The 25,323-nt window shown below is 38.9% G+C and overlaps 2 protein-coding genes across 4 annotated transcripts; one reads left to right on the top strand and one right to left on the bottom strand.

The window, feature by feature from the left end:
- Nucleotides 1-434: 434 nt before the first annotated feature.
- On the top strand, nucleotides 435-8,181 carry LOC147817677 (uncharacterized). The gene is made up of 9 exons (XM_087169868.1): nucleotides 435-657; nucleotides 893-1,195; nucleotides 1,284-1,517; nucleotides 1,930-2,034; nucleotides 2,298-2,507; nucleotides 3,895-4,236; nucleotides 4,686-5,034; nucleotides 5,124-5,181; nucleotides 5,843-8,181. Exons 1-9 carry the CDS (start codon nucleotides 603-605, stop codon nucleotides 6,044-6,046), a joined length of 1,860 nt encoding a protein of 619 aa, XP_087025994.1. The 5' UTR covers nucleotides 435-602; the 3' UTR covers nucleotides 6,047-8,181.
- A 3,767-nt stretch (nucleotides 8,182-11,948) lies between these two features.
- On the bottom strand, nucleotides 11,949-23,893 carry pla2g6 (phospholipase A2, group VI (cytosolic, calcium-independent)). 3 transcript variants are annotated; one of them, XM_087169863.1, is made up of 19 exons: nucleotides 23,841-23,893; nucleotides 22,897-23,117; nucleotides 21,519-21,728; nucleotides 20,208-20,388; nucleotides 19,721-19,908; nucleotides 18,926-19,022; nucleotides 18,399-18,581; nucleotides 17,961-18,069; nucleotides 17,372-17,488; nucleotides 16,650-16,740; nucleotides 16,112-16,275; nucleotides 15,881-16,031; nucleotides 15,584-15,720; nucleotides 15,192-15,269; nucleotides 14,809-14,963; nucleotides 14,593-14,644; nucleotides 13,789-13,904; nucleotides 13,544-13,617; nucleotides 11,949-13,010 (listed from the first exon to the last, which is right to left on the bottom strand). In XM_087169863.1, the coding sequence occupies exons 2-19, from the start codon at nucleotides 23,109-23,111 to the stop codon at nucleotides 12,866-12,868; spliced, it is 2,463 nt and encodes an 820-aa protein (XP_087025989.1). In that variant the 5' UTR covers nucleotides 23,112-23,117; nucleotides 23,841-23,893; the 3' UTR covers nucleotides 11,949-12,865. The 3 variants fall into 3 exon arrangements, with proteins under 3 accessions (XP_087025989.1, XP_023286965.1, XP_023286966.1); XM_023431197.2 differs by lacking the exon at nucleotides 15,192-15,269; XM_023431198.2 differs by lacking the exons at nucleotides 15,192-15,269; nucleotides 17,372-17,488.
- Between the last annotated feature and the right edge of the window lie 1,430 nt (nucleotides 23,894-25,323).

Below are 25,323 nucleotides of genomic sequence, written 5' to 3'. Positions count from 1 at the left end.
TTGTGTATAAATTTCACACTAAATAATTGCACTGTATGGTAAACAGTAGTCAGATAATGATTTTGAATACAGCCTTCTTTCAACCCACATGGGTCTAAAACATATGTCACATCTAAGTCGTGAAACAAAAACTGGAATTCAGTTTCTTGAGTTTGTTTGTTTCAAACCATAAACCAACCAGATAAAACTTTCTCATGATTGCTTCACTTTCCAAGACTCTCACTCTGACAACAGATACAGCTGATTGTATCATTATTTTTGCATGTTTCATGAAAAGCCAATGCACTAAAAAGACATTTTTTCAAAGATTGAAATGATAGAAACATGAGCCTCACTTATGCTTTCCTATTAATACTCAGTTCGTCATTTCTTGTGGAAGGAAGTGAAGTTACCACATAAGAGCTCCATGCAAGCTGCACCCCAAGACAAATGTTCATCTCCAGTCTTTGGGCTGTGAGTGAACTGTTGTTGAATTTAAATCACTGGGTTACATTTTCTATTTTTTGAATGAGTTTTTATGAATGCAGCATTTGTTATAAGACTGATACATATACCCTTATACAATAAACGTTTTTATTGGAAACTGAAGGACCACAACAACCATGTTGTTGGCAGGAGCTGGATGTGTGCTTATGAGTTTCATCCTCTACATCTCAGGTATGATTTCTTCTTTATCCTTCTCATCATACACTCATTTACTGTAAAGTATTAAAAAATTGTTTTACTGGGGTGAGTTAAATTGAAAAAAAAGCTGAACAAACTACTGAACAGAAAGTTTAACTGAATTGAAAATGTGTTACAGTTTAACTCTCAAGATTATGACCTGTTACAAACAGCTCTTAAAATACTATGAATCTGTCCAGATGTTTGCAAATAAAAACTTCTATTCAAGGGGTTCATGGACGAGCAAGAAGCATCTGTGCTGTAAAAGGTTTATCAGTTGATCTGCGCTGCTCAGCTAGAAATCCCACTTCAAGCAACAAATGGTACACTGTAGAGGAGGATGGCTACAAGTATGTCATGACCGAGATCCCTGTAGATGGACATCGTGTAACACACAACATGTCCGACAAAAATCAACCCACTCTAACAATCAAAGATCTGAGAGAGAGCGATGCAAAGTTTTACTGCTGCAGTGAGAATACAGGCCACTCGTATCACTGCTGGCTAAATAAAATCAACCTCCAACTTGCAGGTACAGTGGCTGTCACTTATTTTTGCATTAAAATGACATGTATATGTGAATGCCTGTGTTATCTACTGTATATTCACCATTATCGCAGATCTGCAGGTAAAGGTATTTCCTACCACTGAGGAACAGACAGTGACACTGATGTGTAGCACCAGCTGTCCTCTGACTGAAAACCCTGCAGCCTACATCTGGTACAAGAACAGAAAGCATCTCTATCAGGACTGGTCTCCCTGGTACAGAGAGCTGGTCAGCAGTGAGGAAGCAGTCAGATACTCCTGTGCTATCAAAGGCTACGAGGATAACAGAGCCCCTGAAGTCTCTGTGGGTGAGTCACAACATTTAGTTCCTTATCATGTTACACAACCTGAACTGTAAAACATACTGTAATTTCTGGTATGAATTTAAAAATATAAGTGTAGGTGCAGGAATATTTCTTTTTTTAATTCAATAAAAAGCATTTTTCCTTCTAACACTTAATCTTGATTTTATCTTGATTAAATATTGTCTGTTGAATAAACTGCTGTCTTAGTTTGGTTGATTAACTGCTTGGGAAATTGTTGGAACTTGCTAGCCCATTTCAACTCCATTAAAATCGTCTGTTGTGTAAACCTTTCCACTAAATTCCTATATGATGTTTATAAGTGTGTGGTTTAACATCTTACACTTTCAAAAAACAAGGAATGATTCAGGAACTTGTTCACTAATAAAAAAACTAAATCTAATTTCTCTTTGTTCAGATTCTGTCACACCAGCCTGCATTAATGTGACCTACGCTCAAGGGAGAATGTGTTCTTACAAGCAGACATCAGTGAATGAGTCCTGCTCCCTCACATATCCCACAGGTTAAGTTACACAAACATTTACAAACCTCCCACCCTCAGAGCTCTGATCTATTTTTTTAAAATAGAGATCTTTTGTACAATCTATTATTTATTTTGTGTTTACACTGTCGATATTTGTGTTTTGTTTTCTCACTTATACTTATTCAGCAACTTATTCAACTGTGCAAATCACACTTTGAGAGTTTATATCTAACACTTGATGATCCTTGTTTACTAAATGTAACACAGCACACATTAAAAGTGTATTCATCATCTTCCAACAGAAGTACGTCTCCAGAGGAGTTCTATGTCACAGCGTACCCTGACCTGTACCACCAACTGTCCACTGACTGACCCTCAAACTGCCTATAGGTGGTACCAGAACAGACAACTGTACAAAAACGCTAAGGGACAACAGGTTTTAGTTTCCACCTCAGCTGACAGCTACTCCTGTGCTGTGGAAGGCTTTGAGGATCTGCTGTCTCCTGAAGTCTGTGAGTATGGACCAATTTACAGACTATGGTCTGTTTAAACACATGAACTAAGAAATATGATGATCTGAGTAATGACACAGCATCATTGGAGTGGGTAAAATAAGTGAGTAGAGTTTATTGCAGTTGACCTGAGGTGCAAACTGAATGATCTGATCATGTATTTGCATGTTTAATTATTCAAGTCAACAGAATAGGCCATGAAAGCACTAAATAAACTGTATTGTCAGAGTCCATCAGGGAAAACAGGAGATAGACCTTCCTGTAAAACTAGTCATAAAACTACAAATTGGACAAATCTGGACACAGAAAATGTAACTATTTGAAAGAAACAGCCTTAAAACATTTTCCTATGACTTTGAACTTGCGTTGGTACATGTGAGAAGCAGCTGATTAACTGCATATGTTCACAGTAGAGAAATGAAGAATTCCACAAATATCAAGACTGGATTAAAACATAGTATATGGCTGGACTGTTTACGGTCAATATATGAAATTGAGGACATAGATGAAAGCTGATTTGGAACTAGTGTAAACAAATATTTTCAATGGAGAGAAGCTAAACCCAGCTTGAGAACTCACTAAATGTTGTTGCTGGATGACGTAATATTCTGTTTATCATATACAAGACGTCATTGTGTGGTATTTGCATTCTGCCTGGTGTAGGCACGTTCCAGCCCTTTATCTGCTTGCTTCTCACCTACTCTCTGTGCTCACATTAACAGTATTTTAATACAGCCAAAATCCCAATCAAGCTGTTCTCATTACATGTTTTTCAGTTTCTGTTGTCAGACAACATGAACAAATATAAAATAGTCACTGAAATGTGGCCTATTGAGACTACATGTTAATCAGCAGTCACTTTTAAGCCATTCGCAGTGCAATACTTGTGACTCTGCTCTACAGAAAATAGATAAGGTTTGTCCAAAAAGTCACTAGTTTTGTTGCTGAGTGCTTTCATGAAAAAAAAAGTTGCTAACAGGGTTTTAAAGGTTGGTAAATGTAGCAACAAAGGCACAAAGCTGGCAACACTACCTGTGAACACCCCCTGATGATATAATAGAAACTGTTAGTGTCAATGCATTTCTAAAGAGCAACGGCCAATGGGGAAACTCCAACATTCGGCCGACCAATCATGTAATCTTATCACTCAGTCAAACGACATTCGGCTGACCAATGGTGCATCACACAGTCAGTAATGGACATTCACATTTCTAAGGCGGTCCAGTCAAAAAAACAAAAACACAAATGTCAGTCCACTAGACTAACAATTCAATGAATAGTCATCCATAGGTCAAGAGCACTGAATTCGATGTAAAATATCATTATTCCTTGATGTAATTAAGTCTCAACATTTTTCCTAAAACTTGCTATTTTTTCTATATTTCAGGTTTTGAGAATGAGAGCTGTTGGACTGTGAATTATGCCATCAGGAGAATCTGTGCTCTACAAGGCTCTTCAGTGAACATTTCAAGCGAATACTCACATCCCAACAAGCAGCAGCCCAAGTACAAATATTGGTTTAAGATAAAGATAAAGATAAATGGTGAGGAGGATACCGAAGAGCTGATCAAGGCTGAAGATCGTATGCAGTATAATGAAAACAGGAAGAATCACCACACGCTGACAATCACAAACCTGAAGAAGGATGACTCTGGCGAATACATATTCAAACCCCTGACAGCTACATCGAAAATGCTTTATTTTCCTGGAGTGACTTTGGTTGTCACAGGTAATTCTGTATTATAAATAAAATAACTCTGTAACTGTATGGATGTTACCACAGTGTCTTTGACCAAGTTTGTCTAAAAAAGAGGAACAAAAATGTCTCATGAACTGAAATGTTTATTTTTAGTCTTTGGTTCAGCTTCACTCAAACTCATGGACTTTTCAGGAACATGTGTCCAACATTTTGAGGCTGGCTCAGGTTTCAGAGATTTCAGAGATCATTGAATTTTTTTTTTTACCTTAAAGGTGATCTTGCCATCAACATTGCCTTGATTGCTTAATTCAAACCAAATCTAAAGCTTTAGGGAGAGTGAATAATTTGTGGAGCATTGATGTGCAGAGAAATGCCAAATGAGCTATTGTGCCATACAGATATTAGGAGTTGTTATCCAGATTTGAGAACTTGTGGATAGTTTTTTTTTTCATTTACTGACCCATCTAAACATTTTTCAGGTGTGAAAGTGAGGTTGCACCCTGCAGTGGTGACAGAGGGCCAGAGAGTCACACTGACTTGCATCACTAGCTGTCCTCTTTCTGTTAACATGACCTACGTGTGGTACTTGAATAGTCAACCTCTGATCGTGCCACAAGACCAAAACAAATACCTGGTTCTGGACCCAGTCAGCAGTCAGCATGCCGGAAACTACTCATGTGCTGTCAAACCCGGCAAAAAATCCAGTGAGAAGACTCTAACAGTCCGAAGTATCAGCAAGAAACACATATCAGCAGCTGCTGCAGGAGTTGGTGCTGCTCTCCTGGTTATCATACCTCTAGTATCTCTAGTGGTCCTCTTTTGGATGAGGTGAGCAACACAGTGCTCTGTTGCAGATCAATAACATTCAATTTCTTATCTGAAATACCGTATTTATGTACATTTCTTTCACTAACCAGAAGAAAGAGGACTTCAGGTCAGTGTCCTACAACTGAAGCAACAGAGAACACTGAGCAGGTAAAAAAACACTAATTTCAACAAACTTATTGCAGAACATTAAGCCATGAATACAGGCCCATAGGATTTAAAAGTCTTGACAGCGAAAGAGCTAAAAAAAATCCCACACATTACAGGCCACTTAGTACAAGTCATCTATCCTGCTTTCCTTCAGGTAGAGTGATTCTTCAAGTAACACATAATCAATCATCATTTTACTGATTACAAGTACATTGTGCCATTAGCTATATGGGTCTAATTTTTGTAATGTAGGATGTAACATTTCTTCTACTGCAGTCCACATTAGACAGCTACATTATCTTTCCAATACACTAAAAGGCCAATTAGTCATCTGTAAAAAAAAATTTGAAATAGATCAATCAAATGAAATTCATTATTGATATGATGAAGATTAGACTCAGCTGCAATAAAATTAGTTGGTGTATACACATTTATTTTTATAAAACAAATTTCGGGGAGAATCATTCTTTTTAAGGCTGTCAGGTATCAAAGAGTTACTCCTGTCAATGAATACCTACTGCTATGCTGTATTTAAACATCAGTAAGGCCCCCAAAAACTTAATCAGTCCAGTTTTCAATGTATAGAATTATTGTCCAACAATCTGATATATTATTTGTATTATTTGTAATATATATTATTATTTGTCTTGTTCCTCATTAGTTAAATCTTGGCCCTGTGTATGAAGACACCTCAGCTCAACCAACAGAGCAGGATGACCTTGATGACCTTCATTATAGCAGAGTCCACTTCTCTAAGACTCAGACAGATCCTCTTTACTCCAGCGCCCAACCACCTCAGCCTAAAAAAGAGGACCATGCTGCTTATGCTGTTGTCAACTTTAGACGCAAAATGAGCCCTAAGTGAGCATCTCTTACCATTACAACTGATTCAGGATCCTCTTAGTGGCTTTACCCATCTCTAGCATAAGTTCTAGACACTATGAGAGTCAACAGTTTTCATTTTCCAGATCTGTGCTGTAAAGGGGCCTCAAGGATCTGCTGTCTCCTTAAGACTGAGTTTGAACTAACTGACAGACTGCATGGCCTGTTCAAACTTAGGAAACGGTTTTGGGGTCATAAATCTAAATAGATAAAAGACAATAACAAATATGATGATTTAAATAAAGACACAGAATCATGGGGGTGGGTAAAATAATAATGTACATCACTTTAGTAAGTTCTGTTTATCATCCATTCATTCAATTATTTGATTGAGCCAAGACCAAAAAATAATAATTCAAGAATTTGTTATGTTGTTATTTGTGGGTGTCAACAGTGGAAATTGAGTGTGTGCTTATACAAAGATTTGTAGTATAGTGTGATAACCCCCTGGTGGTGGTCTAGCTGTGTTGCCCTGTCTTTATGTATGAGGATTGTTTTGAATGCAGCATTGTGGGAAGCCCAAGCCAAATTTCCTAGTGTTGGATCGTAATGATCAGTCAAACTTATGGGCTACCTAAGCCCATAATCATTCAATACACCATTGATCTGATTTGCATGACACATACTTAACAGGGCTATGCAATATTCTGAATGCAGTCAACTATTGATAGCCTTATAGTTAAACTGAAGTGAAACCCATCTCAACTGAGAAAATTTGTTTTTTTCTTTTTACATTTTTCAAGTGACCACAAGTCTACTAACACATTCTTTTCTTCACTTTCAGGGGTGATGGCCAGGTAGTGGGCCTCTAAAAATTTCAACAACAAAGTAAATGAATGAATGCAACAGCTCACCTGCCTCTGTAATGTATGATGATGCGTCTGTGATGTACAGAAGTTGAGTATTGTTCTGTTCATTACTTACATGTTGGGAGTTCAGTTGATGAGCTTGTCTACAGGTGCCTACTGTAAATGAGTAGGCAGATGTCCAACGTCACTTCAGAGGCACACTTGAGAGCACTGACCAACACCCACCACCTGTTTTATGTGAAATGAGGACCTTTTAGTTACTGTGATTAACCACAGTCCTGCCTGTTAAGTCATTTAGCCAGGACTTGCTGTGTAGACTTTCACTGTGTCAAAATTGAAGTGGACTAGTACTCCTCAATACGCAGTAACAACCCTCAAACAAATACTATTTCTGTGAAACATCTGTGAAATGTTCAAATTAATCTAAGTTACAACAAAAAGTTCTGCAGGACTATGTCCAACATCTGTATTTCTTATAATCTGTTGGCAAACTGTACCGTTAGAGGCAGGGACACCGAATTAACCCGGGCAATTCACGGTTGGTTAGAAAAATCATGGCAGCAATGCCGCAGGCTAACGCTAGCTGGCGATAGTTAAGTTACTTCTTTCTCTAAAATAGAATAAAAATAAAGAATTGAAGTCACTGTTTTTCGTTAACATTTAATTGGGTAACAAGTGTTATGTTACAATAAGCTAATATACGGCTAATTAAACAAAAAAATACTCACCAAATGTCCTGTTGACGCCTTTTCCAGTGACTGCTAGCCCTAACCATCTCAGCTAATGGTCGTCTCTTGCAGTCACTCAAAGAAAGTCAGGCAAAAAAGGGATTGAGTTCAAGTTATAGTGTTTAACGCCCACATTATTTATGAAATTGCTGGCCAGGTGTAGATATGCTAGGCCACTGAACCAACGGCTTTAAAAAGCTAAAGTGTTGCTAAGCAACCAGAGCAGTTCATGGTAGGTTTGCAAAGTCATGCTAGCAATCCTGTCGGCTAAAGCTAGCTAAGCTAATAACTTATTTCTCGAATAATTAATTAGTAAACATTTATCGTTTCATTTTTATACTTTTTTTTGTATCACCTCTTATGTTGCAGAGAGCTAACGAACAGCTATTTGAGAAAATACTCACCTAACATGAAATGATTTGTCCGTGTTGATGTCTTTGTTGCCAGTGCCTGAGGCCAAGCATAAAAACTAATGGCCGCCTTTTGTTTTCTTTTTTTGTATTACCGGTAATGTAATATGGGTCTGTGCATGAAGTATAATTCTCCTGCAGTTGTTCACGTTGTATAATGAAAAATGCCATGGGGGGGGGCTAATTTCATTGACCTACTTATGGTAAGTGTAAATGTATGTTGACGTTTGTGAGCTCGTTGTTCATTAGCCGATGCTGCCTAAACGCTGTTATCACTTTGCGTGTGTTATTGTCCCGCTGAATGACTACGTGCAATTCAATTTAGTGCACCAAAGCGACAGTTTTTTCCATTATCCAGCTTGCACCATGAAAATTGAACAAGGAAGTCGACAGCCGGAAACAAACAGCTTGTCTTCGAAGTAAAGGTTGCGCGTTTGGAACAAACGTGTTGGCTGCAGCAGTCATTTAAGGGGAGCTAAGCTAAATAAATAAACAAACTGTCTTAATCATTTGCCTTTGTTCCTGAGTGCGTTGAGTGAGTAAATTTCATTATATTTTCTCAAGTCATGTTTATTTGTTAACTGGTACATCATTTAGATTTTGATTTAGAATTGTTCATAGTTGTTTGCTCAAGATAATATGATAGAATTTGACCTATATGTGCACTTTTATTTGAAGAAATATAACCACTCACACCTGTCTGACTGTAAGCAAAATAAATAAATACTTTGAAACAGAACCTGTTGACTGCTTCTCCTGCTTTGTTGATTTCATCAACTCCAGTCCAGTGTAATCGTAGAATACATGTGTGGGAAATTACATTTTAATTTTTAAGTTTACATGATCATTTGAATAAAATCCACAATAATGACTTCTATATAATGGCTTCTATAATTTTGAATACAAAAATTAGAAGTCAAGTCAAAACTAATCAAATGTCCATCTTGAGGAATAAGGATGAATAGTACTCAGTTCTACTATTCATGCACATAGGATAAAACTAAAGAGAAAGAAAATGTGCTTACCCGCACTGCCACTCCATGTGATGATCAGGAAAAAGAGTGAGTGAAAGGGTGTGCAGGGGTTAGGCTCAAAAGCATAGGTTAAAAGAATGAATTGAATGGAACTAGCACAAAGTTGAGACCCTGAATAAATTGAACTGAATTTTTGTTGTTTCTGGTCCGTGTACGTTCAAGCAGTTAGTTTTTTCTGAACATACAGGGACCCAGGATCTGCCAATGAAGGCGACAGAACCACCTGCCCTCTGATTGGACTCTGCTTTGAGATTGGACTGGATACTACTACTAAATTAACTATTTTAATGAGGTTGTATTTGCCACTAAATAGTGTCAGCTAGGATTAAGCATTGAGTGAAATAGGCTCTCATTTCCATTGGCACCAGTACTTAAACCACAACCAAGTAATGTAAGTGTAACAGACTCTGCTTTGTTTGCTATGTGTTATGCTATTTAACTGCTATGAAGTGTTGGTTTTTGTTGTGTGCCTCTGTTTTATATTGGCACTGACTGATTGGCACAGTGTCCAGTTGAAAACCAGTTTGTATTGCATTTCTGATCAGCTAATTCCTCATTAAGGTGGGAGAATAGTTGATTTACTGATTTAGTTTTTTTACACTGCACTGTTGGTATTTGTGCTGGTTTTGCATTGCACACTGTGGATTTGTCATTTTTTCTCTTAATGGCAAAACGGGGACGTTTCCATGGGGGGTGTGTCTTATAATACATCCATGGGTGTACCAGCCTTTCCTGTGTTTCCTACTATGTGTTGGAAACTGTTTTGGGGTCACACGTGGAGTACAGAACTAAAGATAAGTGTGGAGATAAGATAAGATAAGACGCTCGGTTACATAAGTTTTAACATAGCCTGTTTCGTGCCATCTGGCAAAAAGATCATATATTTTTTGGATCATTAATCCACGATCTTAATCCCTATCTGCATTCTGTTTCCGCTCGGATTTTATTGTGGCCCTGGCCGAAAGTTGTGATTTGTATCTTTCCGCCGCTTACACGCTATTTTCCGATGCTTGTCTGTTCGCCGCCATTTAGGCCTGAAATAGGCCCTTTTCACGCTGTGCGTCACGAAAGCGGAAGTAGTCAAAAGCCGTGGGTGTTTACATCCGGTTACCTTGAGTGACTGCAACCGGTCAGTAAACCTTCCTAAACGATTCAAAATTATTTTCAACAAGTCACTCCACAACTTGCCGAAGACTACAATGGCTGATGTCAACAGAATCGCGGAAATGTTTTCATTAACCTCAAGTGATAAACTTGAGAAAGGCTACAAGTTCTTTGTCGAAAACGACTTATTCGACTATCACGGCCAGTCCCCTGATGCTAGGCTAAGGTTATACAGTTGGCTGCCTGGACTTACTGTAAGCAAGTTAGTATTAGCAGCTAGCTTGCTGATATTGTTCATTGATGAATGAATTTAACAATTTCATCACAGAACTTTCTAAATGCACTGTATGTCTAACTGACATAGGATGAGGTGTAATTCAGAGTTTGTTTTTTCAGCTGCTTTTACACTTCTGTTGTCTGTGTATTACATTCACACACAGATTTTAACATTAACATTTGAAACCTTTCTCTGTGCCAGCGCCGGCCGCCTGATGGAGACCATTTGGAGCCAGCTCTGCCTTCTTCAGCCAGTGGCCACGTCACGACTCACAACTTGGTGGTCCCTCATCCTCAAGGACTACGTGGCCTTTAGAGAGGCAGTGCTGGCCGGCCCGAGGTTGATGGCTCAGACCGACATCCAGCTCTTTGAATTGAATCAAATTGAGGACCTGTGGTAAGAGTTTGTCATAAAGCTGTGTTGGTGTGTTGTAATCTGTACTGTGATTTATCTTTTTAATGAAAGCTGAAAATCCTAAAACAGTGTGTCTCTGTGTGTTCCAATGTCCTTTGTTTGATATTGTTTATTCTTTTCAAATTATGTTTACCTTCAATGAATCTTAATTTATGAGTTTAATTGACCTGAAAATTGTTAGCAAGGCAAATTGTTGTGATTTAGAACCACAAGTAGTAAAGTTGTATCCTGAATTTAATTATGTTGTTAGTTAACAGGATAAGCAGAATCCTGGTGAATGTTTGAAAATTAAATGATTTGAATCATATGCTGTGGCCTTCAGTCACAAGTTCTCAACCCAGTTTAACAACCACTGAAGCTGTTTTGGCTCAACACCTTACTAATACACTTTATCTTGGTTTTTTCTTTAATTTGTCAACTGTCTGGTTTATTATACATCACTGAAGTGTTTTACTTGTCTACGTTTATTAGGCTGCCATATATTACAAACCCAACACTGTCATTTTGGTTGGGTTAAGCTGTGCAACAACCAGTAAACCGTTAATGTTTCAACCATATATCGAACCGACCCCTTCACCTCTTCCCACCACCTTTTATAAATGAGAATGAACAGTAACCAGGTGTGTGTGTGTGTGTGTGTGTGCGTGTGTGTTCATGCGTGTGTGTGTGTGTGTGTGTGTGTGAGAGAGAGAGAGAGAGTGTGTGTGTGTGAGAGAGAGAGAGAGAGTGTGTGAGTGTGAGACATGTACAGCCTTTAAAGTTCACCATAAGTACAATAATTCCAGTGTTCATCGAAAATTTATTCCCAATCAGTTGTGGGCTAAAGCAAAACCTTATAAAAGTTATGAATTATGTTCATTATTTACAGTTTGTTTTATCTATTTAGCTTAACAGTGACCCTTCACTTTACAGTTACAGACTGGATTGTACATTTAAATAAATTGGACTCTTACACCTGTGCTTTGACTTTTTTTTTTTAGTGGCCACAGTGATTAATTAATAAAACATAGAAGGCAGTCAGACACAGGCTGAATTAAACTACAGACCACACCTTTCTAATCATGTGCATGAGTGCTGCAACAAAGAAACAAATCGATCATGGATACATGTTAATTAAATATTGATATATTTTATTACCATACCATTATACACTTCAATAATTAATCCAGATACAAAAAAAAGCATAAGAAATAATTTGTTGCCTCGAGTTTACAATGTGCAAGTAGCAGTGAGTCTTCAGTTTCTTTGTCTTTCAAGTAAGTTGATAATTCAAGTCTAGTTGCCAGTCCTGTTAAAACAGTACGTTAAATATGTGCCAGAACTCATTCACAGTACACCAGGAGGATGTAACAGTGTGCAAGAAAGTTATCAGTGTGAGGTTAAATACTGTGTTAAAGTCGGTATAGATAACTTAAGAAGGCATTTAAATGCACTTTGAAAAGGAAATGGTACCAATTTGGGTCCCAGACACACAAGGCAGAACCTTTTAATCATCACTGTTGTCCAAATGCTACAGGATAATGCAGATCTTGCACTGATACTGCAGGTTCCCTTTGATCATATAGCCTCATGCAAAATGTCTGTATATTCAGAGCCTTTGTAGTTACTTTGGTAAAAAAGAAAAGAAAAAAGGAACACAAAAGGAAGAATGACAAGTGTTTTAGTTTTATCACAACCAATCAGAATTGGACTCAAACATGGTCTGACTCTATTTGTTACCAAACACTATGGATAGGGCAAAAAAAACACAGTTAGCTGCAGTTAGCTACACTCTGTCCTTCACTGGTTTATGTACAAACAGTAAACTTGATAAACCATGATGATAATAAGGTCAGTGATAAGGTCACATGATGCTACATGACTTGCATCGCAATAGGTGACATCAGGGCAACGTCAACACCTGCCTTGTCTAATCACTCTTGTCTTTGACTCCACTCAGAGAGCTCTCCCTTCCTCTCATATACGCCATCTCCTCTTCTGTCACAGTCTCATTTTCACAGCCTCTCCTTGTTATTTTCTTGTGCTTTCAGTTGTCCAGTAGCATATTTGCCAGGGATTGGAGGACATCTCTCTTCTCATAAAGGTACATTTGGGTTTCCCAGAGCATGTCCACCAGGACTGCGTCACTCACCTCATCCAGCATCACCTCTTGTGACAGCTGGGGGCTCAATCTGCACAAAAGACAATAAACACAGTGATTTGTGAAGAGTTTCAAAGTACAGTGGAAACTGTTTATAGTGATTGTGTCTGTCTGGGTCAAATTTCTCAATATAAGTAGTTTCCACTGCACTTTAAAATGAATAGACAATAATAGGGAATTGCAAATGAGACAGTACAGGTAACAGAAACAAAATTAAATGTATGAAAGCCTGGAGAATTGTGTTTGAATAAAAGAGGTTATGGATAGCTGTATACACACTTCTGAGCTCAATGACACAGAGAAGGAAATGACTAATATGAGTTAATGATCTATGATATGATAAAACTGCAGTCGTGTCTTGTGTCATGTCCCTGTTGCAACACGTCTTAATCATTTTAACCACTGCAAAGTGAGCATGAGGCAAAGTGATATGAGCCAAGGAAGATGTGGTGTGAAAAAGATGTTTAGTCAGAAAAACGGATGAGGGCAGGCTGAATCAGATAAAGACTTAAAAACAGAGAGCTGAAGCAGTTGTAAAAAGGAAGTGGTTGATGGTTAGCAGACCTGTGATAGATGGTCTCGATCATTTCACACCAGGCGGTGGCCCTGTCCACTGCACAGCCATCAGAGTCTGTGCACTGTTCAGGCATAGAGACACATTTTTATAATTAGAGAGATTACAAAAAAAGAAAGACATCTGTAACTGCATGAACCGATAAAAAATACTGTTGGTGCAGTAGAAAACTGAAGGTTAAGAGGCCAGCAGTCGTGGAAAAACAAATTGAAGCAGGTGCTATAGCTGAACTCACACAGTCCACCAGCATCTTGCCCAGCTCCTTTGCTCCAACAAAGCTCTTGGCCAGCTCCAGAGGATTGGAGGGCCGGAAAACATCCACAGAGCTCACCACCACCTGCGGGGGTTTACCTGGAGACACGCATGAGCACATATATGATATAAGTATACAAACAGAGAGACAGTGATCTCAGGTTAGTTATTCACAATGTTCTGTAAAAGCTTTCCTGTGCAGCTCTGTAGGTAAAGCAAAGTAACATGGTACGAGTCCTTTAGAGCCGTATAGAGCATCTTGGATGAACAGCATCCATCATTTGACACTCATGGATGTTCCATTAGGCATAAAGTACATTTCCAAAGTCTAAAAACTCTTTGCCAGAACATTTTCCCGTAACAACAACTGAGAGCCTCCTTACAGTTTAATACCTGCTGAAACATGAAGATGTGGTGAGACATAACATGGGGGAGGACTTGGAAATTGTAAAGAAGAGAAGAAAAGAACCTGGAAAGGTGTTTTATTTGTTTGAGTTTTATTAATTTACAGTAAGTGTCACAGCATGACTTAAAATACCTCAACCTCTTGGAAAACAAACTGAAAAACAAATTTAGTTTTAGGAGGAGCATTTTGCAATGTCATGCAATACTGAAGCAGAGATTCAAGCAAGTGTCACTTCATCTCAAAGTGCTAGTGTAGATGTATCTTTTCTTCATTTATCTTTTTTATTTATTTGATAAACTATAAAATACTAATAATGAAATTCCCTGTCCTCTGATATGTTTACACGTTTATTATATTCATTGATGTAATGAAGTTGTTTACCTGTACCAAGGGACACCACTATACCCAACTTCTTGATTTCCTCCCTGTGGCCCTGAGAGACAGGAGGGTTAAGAGGAGTTGAAAATGGAGGGGAGAGATAAATAAATGATCTGATGAAAAACACTTTACAAATCCATTTGGGTTAGCGATTGAATGTGCATTCAATGGAGGACCAACAGAGAAATAACAATAGCATGCAGCTGTCAATTTGCCTACCTCTGCTTTTAAAGCTTTGTTGTATTGATGGATTTCGGACATTGCATCCAGCGTCGGGTTGTTGGCCAGCAGCCCCCCGTCCAGAAAGCGGCCCATTGGTCGGAAGTAGGTCGGAGCGGCACCGCTGGAGCGGGCAGCTCGCCACACAAGTTGTTCTGATATAAAGACAAGGACATGAGACTTGGAGGAGCTGAAACATATTTCTTTGCTGCTGTGCTATTGAAAATCTTTAAAGTATTTATTCTGTTTTCGAGCACATTTAAACGTGAAAACATTTTAATTTGTGAGGTATTAAAACTGTGACTGGATTTTGAAAATTCAATTCTTTGTGAAGCTGTTCCTTTCAAGTGCTTTTAGTCTCTCACTCACATACATCCACACACCTTCATCTGTCACCTTCCTACGCTTTCTGGGCGGCTCCTCTGTGTATCCTACTATCAACACATCCTCATCTTCCCATCCTGTAATAACAACATGGCTGGCACTCAAACAACACAGCACAACTGCACTTGTTCATGGATACAGTGACATATAAACTCAGATGTAGGTTTTGCACTCAACCCAGAACTTTTCTTTTCATGTTTCACTTCCTGAATGAACTGAGACCCGGTTTCACTGAGACAACCTGATCATAGAATTTAAAGTAAGTGTAGGACTTGAATACAGATTGCTTTGACGCCATCCAGTGGTAGTATCACCGCACTCCACTATCCCTCCAGTACATCTGAGGACTAGTGCAACAGGCCAGCAAACACAACTGGCAATTGTGAATTACCTTGTGGGATGGTGAGGGGCTTGAATGTGGCAGTGGTGGCATATGGGGGCTCTCTGTGGACGGAGGGAGGGTTATAGTTCCTGAAGATGTGCAACTCGCCCGGATGTCTGTCTGCCAGAACACTGGTCACCATCACCCTGAGCAGAAACAAATAAGTAAGAGGAAATGTAGTAAAACGTAGACAGTTGCATAAAGAATTTTTTTCTTTTCTTTTCTTCTTCTTCTTTCAGAGCCCTTGCTGACATTTCTAACCAGCAGAGTAATTTCTCCAGAGCATCATTTGACAAAAACAGTTACCTGGGGTATTGGACGTCTGACATCTTGGTGTTCTCTCCAAACTCTTTTTTTAGGAAGTCCTCCAGCGGTGCTGATTCATAGGGTCGTGATCCTTTGAACACCTGTTCCTTCATCCTAAAGTATAAGCAGCGCAGGTACTCCATGGACTTACCTACGTATAAAAGAGCCGTCATTATTGTTTTGATGCTACGTTATAAAAACGATTTGAAATGTAAAAGGAAACACACAAACCGTGTATTATAGCGAGGGCCAGGATACCCCCTGTGCTCGTGCCAGCTACCCAGTCAAAGAGCTCCCTAGTGGGTCGACCGGCCTCTTTCTCAAGAGCGATCAACATCTGGATCAACACGAGACCTTTAATACCTCCACCATCCAGACACAGCAGTCTGTCCATCCTGCAGGAGAGGAGAGAAAAAATCCAGATCACTTTGTGCTTTGTTGTCTCCAAATCTGCAATATTCATGTGAAAATACAAATGATGAAATGATTAAGGTTTCTCAAGGACTGTTTAAAAATGATTCTGCTAAATCTTATATTTAATCTTATACAAAAAAATGTCCCCAGCTTGACAAATATTTTCTCTAAACCCTCCTCTGCAATACCCTCCAATAAATAAAACGAAATAGAAATAAAATAAATATACCAATAATATAAACAAATAAAACCACCCTCATATTTAAATAAATGATTTCATGTATTTATTTTGTTCTATATATCTTCCTTGTCTTTGACCCCACCCCTGATAATATTTGTACAGTTCCTTACTCACTTCTTTTTCTCCATTTTGGGGCCGTCCACTTCAGATTTGCCTCTATTCATCGCACCGATTGCAGCCCCCACAAACATGATGTCCTCAAACCCTGTCAGCCAATCACAACAGCTATTGATATGATACCAGTACTCAGGGGTCAGTATTGATTGGAAAATGAAAGGGGTCACTGGGTTTTCTACAAGCAACATGGGAGTTTAAATATGAACGTCTGTTTGGAGTTAAGTTATGCCAACTGAGTGAAGTTATAAAGAATGTAAAAAATAATAATATCCAGATCATTTCACCACCAGTCTAACTACTCTCCTCCACAGTATGTTGCTTATAAATAGTGTGAGAGCAGGTCAATGCTGCCTCCTAACATACGTTTCATTTATATGACTCAAATCATAATTTAACTTTTTCCTACAGCCCTTCAGCACGTCAAATAAAAAACTCTATACTCTTTGGAATATGAAAGAGCACTAAACTTTATGTGTTTTTTGGTATTTTAGAGATTAAAATTGATTCTAACACAAAAAACAAGTCGCACTGGATGATAAAAATCTGTTTAACTGCCAAACTGTAAAATATGTAGTATGTTTGTCAAATATGTAGTAAATATAAAAGAATTATGTAGAATATTGAAGAGCTCCCCAGTAGAAAAGAAGACATTTGAATTACGTAAAGTCTGAAACAGAGAACAGTGAAGGGCAGGTAAAGGTGAGGCGTGGAGGTGTTACCTATGCCTTGAGGCTTGGCCTTGTAGGAGATGGGGGGAGGACTGCCAGGGGAGGGAGGGAGGCAATTCTGGACCCCTACACTACACAGCATGTCCAGCAGTATCTTTCTATTAGGACCTTTCATGTTAATACAAACACACACACACACACGCAAGCATATGTCAGACATGCACACACCACATAAATTAGAGAAAGAAGAGAGAGTGAGAGTAGATAGAGAGGGAGGAAGAGAGAGAGAGACAGACAGCAAGAACATGAGCAAGCTGTTAGCGATCATCATGCATTTTAAAAATCTATAAAAAACACTAAATTCAATTTACGTTTTCAAAGTTACTCAGTACATACCAAACAATTTTCATGCAGAGACTTTGCCATCTACAGCAGAACACATGCTTTTAAATAAGACTACCGACATCAGACTAGATCACACGGGCTTGTTAGATGAGGCACAATAAGTTCTAGACACTTATCGCTGTATTTCACCATCCAAAGTCAGAGTTTCTTACTTTTCCTTATTTTAACCCCCGAACATCCTCCTTTCTCATAGTTTAAAGCTCTCTTTCCCACCCCGGCCCCCTGCCTCATTTACCTTTGCTGGTGCGGGCAGCGATGAGTCCAGGAGTTTCTCCCAGGTCATTGTGGATCTTCACATCAGCACCAAACACGATCAGAGCTTTGATCAACTCTATGTGGTCCATCTAATGAGCACAGTGTCACATGCATGATGTAATAAAAAATAAAAAAAATGCTTTTCTTCTTAAAGATACTATCCATCTGTGACGAGTTTTACAACTTTTAATACAAAAAAAAAACAAAGAACAGTTTCCATTCAAGAATGTCAATAAGAATCTAATTTCCAAAGAGCCTAGTATTTTAAAACTCCTGAAATCTTTCTGTGTTTTATTCCCTGTTGCAAATACTGTGTTGTAACCACTTTCTTTGCTGTTTCACAAACATTTTGATTATGAATAAAAAGTTATTGATTTCCCCTGTAAAACAAAACTATGGATACGTCCTGTACACACACCTTCATAGCCAGGTGAAGGGCTGTGTTTCCATCCTGGCCCTTCAGGTTGGCATTCGCTCCGTGGGTGAGCAACACCATGGCCGCCTCAAAGCGACCCCTCTTGGTCAAAATGTGGAGGGCAGTCTCTCCAGTCTTACTGAGGTAATTCACTGCACAGCCATGCTCCAGCAGAATCCGACACATCTGGCACAGAGAGATCAAGATCAAGCAAACATTAATTTTAGTCCTCATAAACTCCCCCTGAGACATTTTATAATTCCAAACACTGAAGTCTTGGTTTGGGAGACCAGAGCACCCGGGGGAGGAACACCGAGTACATACATCCAGCCATCACTGGCAGGGAGCTGTGCCATAAATGTGTGCAGGATTAAAGGTTTCTCTGTGTTCTCCGTGTTTGCTCACAGAGGTCATCAACAGTCAGACATCCATTAACATTTCATCAAAGCTTCAACATGTTCACATCTCTGGCCGTACGCCGCTAGAAGGAAAATATGCTCATTCTTGATTTCTGAAGTAATATTTTTCACCTCAGCTGTTTTGGTCCAGTGGAGAGGCGTCCCTCCATACAGAGAGTCTTCAGCCTGGATCTGGCCCGGGTCCGCTTTGAGGATCTCCTCCACGCAGCTGACAGGCAAACATAAATTGAAAAAGGACTAATACTACTACTATAAATTAACTAAAGTACATAATTCAATATCTCATAATTATACTGCACAGTATTTCATTTTAAACTGATCATTTTAGTAACCCCTTTTGAAACAGTATCAATTTTTGTGCCTTTAGCACAAATTCTTCCATGGCCTCTCTACCCAACATTACTACCCAATGTTACTTATATGAGTTACCTAGATGAGAGTTTCTGAAAGTTCCTCTTATAGATTATTTTTATTGTTATATACTGCCCTTATCCTAAAGTCATCAAACCCAGGTCCTGAAGGCATTTTTCAAAAACTCAAAGGAGAGTACAGGCGTCCATCTACAGTTAGAGGTCTATGTATAAAAGAGGCAGCTCAGCAGGGTAACCGGGGAAACTGTTGCTTCAAAATCAAATGTTCTTTAGTGTCTCTCAGGAAAAAAGAAAAACACTTCCAGCTCCGGAGATGCTGTTCTGCAGCTACAAAAAAGCTTAAGTAATTCAATCTGAACAGCGCATGTGGTTTCAGAAACATTCATCTGAAATGGTGCAACACTAAGACTGGCGTGGACTGGTTTAAATCTACAGAGACCATTTAAAAGTTAATCATTTGTTTCACCACAGACAGCAGAACAGAGAAAATAACTCCATGTTGTGAATCATCATCCTCACCCTTTCCCTTACTCACCCCTTCTCGCTGTACTTCATGGCACTGTGGATGGGGTAGCCACTGCCGCCAATGACATCGCACTTGGCCCCACCATCTAACAGAGCTTTGACGGCCTCCACGCGTCCCAAGCGACAGGCCACGTGGAGTGGCGTCTCCCCGTTTTTGTTCAGCTCATTCACCCCCGAGCACAGCCGTGAGCACAGGACCTGGAAGAGGAGACAACATGGTGGAAGAAGGTGGAAGAAGGGAAAATAATTTTATTATGCAGTTAAGAGGACCTGACTGGTTAATAACGTTTTAAATTTTGACGTAAAACAGTAACACTTGTCAATCAGTTGAATTTTAAAAGCAATGAATTAGATTACATTAGATTAGATTACATTAGATTAGATTAACTTTATTTATCCCACAACTGGGAAATTCATTTACCACAGCAGAAAATATGAATGTTGTAACACAGTTACAGTACAACCTTATGCATGAAGCTGACTTCACTTGTGCTCACCTGGATGATTTGAGGAGAATCCTGCTTGGCAGCGCTGTGCATGGGCGTCTCCCCGTTGCGGTCTTTGATGTCCGTGCGAGCCTGGCTTTCCTCCAACAGCTCCTTCACACACACCGAGTCACCACGCTCACACGCTCGATGCAGCGGCGTCTGACCGGCCGCATCCCGAGCATTGATCTGACTGGAGACAGGGCGATGGTGGGTTGATTTCAGGGTGGCATGTATTACTGATTCTTCACCTTTATTTTGTGAGGATTTTAAGTTCCTGATCTTACTGATCCTACAATGTGCAGAGCTACCAGTAAAATACTTTTCCAAAGTATAAAGCAGGTGTTAATAAGTTTCCTTCCTTCCAGCCAGCCATCAGTTTCTAATCATATCAGTACTGCATGAAGAGCTGGCCTGAATCCTTTGTTTTGTTCTTTTGGCAAAGTTATGTTAACATGATGTGGTAATGCAGGTCAGGCAGGGACAGTTTATTTCTTGTTTGTTATGTGAGTAATTCCAACATCCCAGTGTTAACACTTGCCAGCAAAACTCCCAAGCTTTTTAATCCAAGATAAAAATCAGGTCAAATTTTTTTTTGAATTTGCCTTTAATTATGTTCATGTTCAGATTAAATTTCCCAACAACACTATTGAAAATGCAAGGCATTTAAGATTTTTGCAAAAGTTTGACCATAGATATAACAATTAAATGCTTCCATTGAGAAGGGATGTAGCTTTCAAGTAATTATAAACTGATTATCATGCTGCGCTGATGAGAATGAAAACCAACTGCTGCCCAAAAAAAAACAAAAAAATGAACTCAAAAATGACATGATTTGGAAAATGGAAGGAGTAATGTCAAATAATTTGTAGTTGATGGGCTAAAACTTTCAAAATCACTGTAAAGCAATTATAAACAGTCAAAAGTATTTGTTGCATTGTTTTCATGTAGCTGGCACTCGCATACAGACTCAGTATTAATGTCTCTGTAGAAAAAGCTTATGTATTACAGGCTAATCCCTTCTTCATTCCCTCATTCCACTGTTTATTGATGCACTTATCCATGAACAAACCTGCCCTCAGCCAGAACTAGTGCTGAGACAATCCATTATTATAATTCACTGGCTGTCCCGTCTCAAATGTGGACAATATGCTGCTTTTCACTGTTTTATATTATTGTAAATTCTTTTTCAATTTTGGACCGTTAGTATAAGAAATATTAAAGCATAATTTTGCACTGTGGAAACTAATAAGAGCTATTTTTCTCTTTTTTCTGACAAGATGCAGTCCCCTTCAGAATAAAAGTCAACACATCCTGTCTTACCTCTGCACATAGTTATGTTTGAGACACTCCCTCAGGCCTGTCTCCACGGCAATGTGGGCAGAGCTCCAGTCCGGGTGGTTGCGGATGCAGTCCACAATTGGCTGGGTGGTCTCAGCCTTCAGAGGAAGTGTCTCGTAGAAGGGGCGAAGCTTGAGGGCATACTGCGGAAACCAGTTCATGGCGTCCTCCTCTGACCCCACCTGAAACAGCCTGGCTCAGGCAGCACAGAGGTTACATTGTCAAATTGTAAAAGAACTTTAAGAGGACATCTAACTGTTTGCCTGTGAAGTCACAGAGAAGATAAATAAGAATATGATAGACAACTGCAGTTGTAAGCAAGTTTGGCCTCTCCCTGAAAAACAGCATACTTTGTTGATACTTCATACTGGCATTAAAATGTATTTAAATGTTACTGTTACTTATAATTTAAACAAACTTAAAATAGAAAGAAAATAAACCATACGCATATGGGAAAGTTTTCTAAGTCAGTATAAAGTTCTGCGATATTTTCAGGCTGTTGCACACACACAGCATATTTAAGATCTACCCACAGATATTCAAATGATATTCAAGTCAGGGGACTGTGAGAGTCGCTCCAGCTTGTGTTTCTTGAAGTAGTTCATGGTGGATTTAGAGGTTTTTCTTTTGGATCGTTGTCGTGCTGTAGAATCCAGCTTCTGTTCAGCTTCAGTTCTTTGACTGACTGCAGGACTTTTGCATCCAGAATTTGCAGTATACTTCTGCATATACCACAATAACTGTTAAGTTGTTTTCCTAATTTTTTTAAGTGTGTGCAATAAAAAGTAACAATGCATTAACATGTCTTGCCTTTTGCACACAACTGTTTTTTTCTTCAGAGGGAATGCTAATTCCAAAGATCCCTTTATTATATTACTGTTTGTATTTGCTGTAAGTTCTCAGAAACCTGTCCCTTTATAACAAATTCACATTACTGGGAACCCCCACCCTTACATCACCCTTACAACAGATTTAACTTTTGGTTTCACTTCTGGCAAACTGTAAAACCGGTTCTTTACTTCATTACTAGCTTCATTAACAGCTTCATTACTTAAGTCTACTTTTCAGATCTATGGCTGAATGACTGATGACACTGACTCATTCACGATAAAGGGTTTTGATTGAGCTAAACTGCTTTGTTAGGTAACAGTGTAGGTCAATAGTGGTCTACACTTAAGCAATGAAACCAAATCTGCAGGTGGTCATAAGATCACAGACAACAAACAAATTAATCTTTAAAACACACTTGTGGTCATTTCAGCTAACATCTGTTCATTTAAACTTTGTTCAGTGTCTGTATTACACAACAAATGGCACATGTGACACCACTCCCCCACCCCATGATGTGATCAATATTGACCTCAGAACAACATTCGGCGTCTCAGGGCACATAAGAAGACAATCCCATGACTGGCACTGATTGTTTCTATACAGGACCATGCGTCCCTCCTCTTTCAGCAAGACTTTGCCTCCTCCACCATAGTCGGACAGTGGCACATCCCGGACCCGGTAGGGGTTGGTGAAGAGGGTTGACACAGAGGAGACTGTGTCCAACAGCCGGCCAAGGAACTGCATTGTTACCTGAGAGAAAACAATAGTGCTTAAGGAGGACTGACACAATATACAGCACAGTGTCTTACGGACTAAAGAAAACAAGGTTTGCTAGTAAATGTAGAAATGTATAGCTCCCTCGCCCTCTGTGGCAGCTGTTTGCTCCATCACCGCCTGTAGGATTGCTGTCAACAGTAATGAATGATTTATTTTATGCTCAGGTCAGGTTGTAACCACAAGAATAGCAACAGGTGTAATATCCCTGATATGACATATCATAGCTGCTGCCGGACTCTCATTTACGGTTAGATACGTGGGTTAACGGACTAAACTATGAGTAGCAATTTCTTGGGAGGTTAAGCTAATTATACTTCCTTCATTAGTAGCTTGTCTAAGACATAAGTTGATAACTCAGGTTAGCTGTCAGCTCTCCACTTCATGTACACTGTAAGACCTTTAAGTAACAACAAAAGCCGACTATGAATGAGGCTGGTTTTCATTTAAAAGATGAACAAGTGGCTTCATTCATGCTGCTCACGAGTTTCGTGTTGTCCAGAATCAATTTGACATGATACCAGCGCTAAAAGCCACAGCCACGCAGTCAGCGAACCATCCCTGTAGTTCATGTTTTTAAATATTAAAATAAACCTCTAAACCATTCTGAGCATCTATACTACAGTTTTCTACCTGTCAAGTGCAGCTAATCGCATTACGTAGCCTAAAGGCAGCCTGCCGATGTCTCCCCATGCTTACCTGCTAGCTGTCCTCTGCGCTGGCTGACTTCTGACAGCTACATCAACAACCGCGATACTGCAAGCAAACTTGCTACAAATCATGATTGACGTGAGCTCGTCCAATCAGAGCTCGAGGACTAGAGGCGGCTGCTAGGCAAAATGGGGGAGGGGACATGTCACATAGAAGCTGCTGGGGTTTTCTCATAGATGTATGTCACATTAGAAAGACCCACCAGCAAAGGGGAGACCTTTCTAGTTCAAAGCATTATGAATTCTGGTTTTTATTATTTCAGTTGTCATTTTTAAAATGTGTACTTATTAACCTGTACCTTTTATCTTATATGCAATACATTTTTATTTCGTTATATTATTATTATGTGCCTGCAATGCAATAGCATGAAGGCATATATAATTATTCTGCATAATTATTCGAAATCGAAATTTCGGTGCGTAACTTGTCCTGCAGCTTTTGAGAAAACCCAGACAATATATGTCAACACGTACGTCTAGCGATTCGAGTAACTATGGTGACGTAAATAGCGATAAAAAAAAATAAAAAAAGCGAAACTTAGAAAAACGGTTGAAACCTTAAACGAGTCACAGGATATGAAACTGTTTGTGATTAAATCAGTATTTTTGACAACTATTACAGTTTTCACAAAATCGCATTTTACGTTTTGTGTCATTTTTAGTTTCGGGTTTTATAATGGGCGTGTACTGAATGTTCAGCGCTAGAGTTGACAACTGCCATCCCTGAAAGTTTACCTAAAAAAAAATCAACCTCAAATCAAACTCTTTTAAATTCCACAATTTCTAACCTTCAAATTTCACCAGGAATTTTCTAGTTTATTATTGTGTTTTATCATACCACTATACTGTTTTGTCAGCAACCTAATGTATTTGATGTTTCTTGTAAGTTGATTGCAGCTGTGTGTCGCACTGGTGAGCAAGTTAAATTTCCTCTCAGGGATAATGAAGGATATCTTATCTCATTTTATCTCTAACAAACTAAGCAATGACCCTTATCATCGTGGATTTAATGAAGAGTATCTGATCCCAGCAGTGTAACAGTGAGGGGAATTGTGAAACTAAGTACACAGGGCACCAGCATGAGGAAAGAACTTAAAAAGCCTGGAAATAAAACATTTTATTTATCTGTTTCAAAATTATTCACATTATTTGTATTATTAGTTCACTACTAAAACTATACTCATCACCATCTTCTTCTTCTCATCTTTCTGAGAATGTTGACAAGATGAGTTCATAAATTGACCACTGTAATTTCATTTTTAAAATACTTGTAATGTAACATTTTAAATATGACCAGTTTTTTATAGGCAATGTATTGATCAGCGTCACAATTCTGTTTACAAATATTGCTGGTGGTAATAAACCTTCAGAAGCATCTGAATTGTTTAATTAATTCAAAGCAGGTTATGATATAACAATTCTTTCTATGTTAAGACCAGTCAATCAGTTTGAGAGTGCAGATTCTAATCTTA

The sequence above is a fragment of the Seriola lalandi genome, unplaced genomic scaffold (assembly GCF_002814215.2).
Source record: "Seriola lalandi dorsalis isolate HSWRI2012SDOR001 ecotype SW California unplaced genomic scaffold, Sedor1 jcf7180002054918, whole genome shotgun sequence".
Classification (NCBI taxonomy): Eukaryota; Metazoa; Chordata; class Actinopteri; order Carangiformes; family Carangidae; genus Seriola; species Seriola lalandi.
Note: the sequence above shows the minus strand (reverse complement) of the source record. Positions and strands in the feature narration are given on the sequence as shown.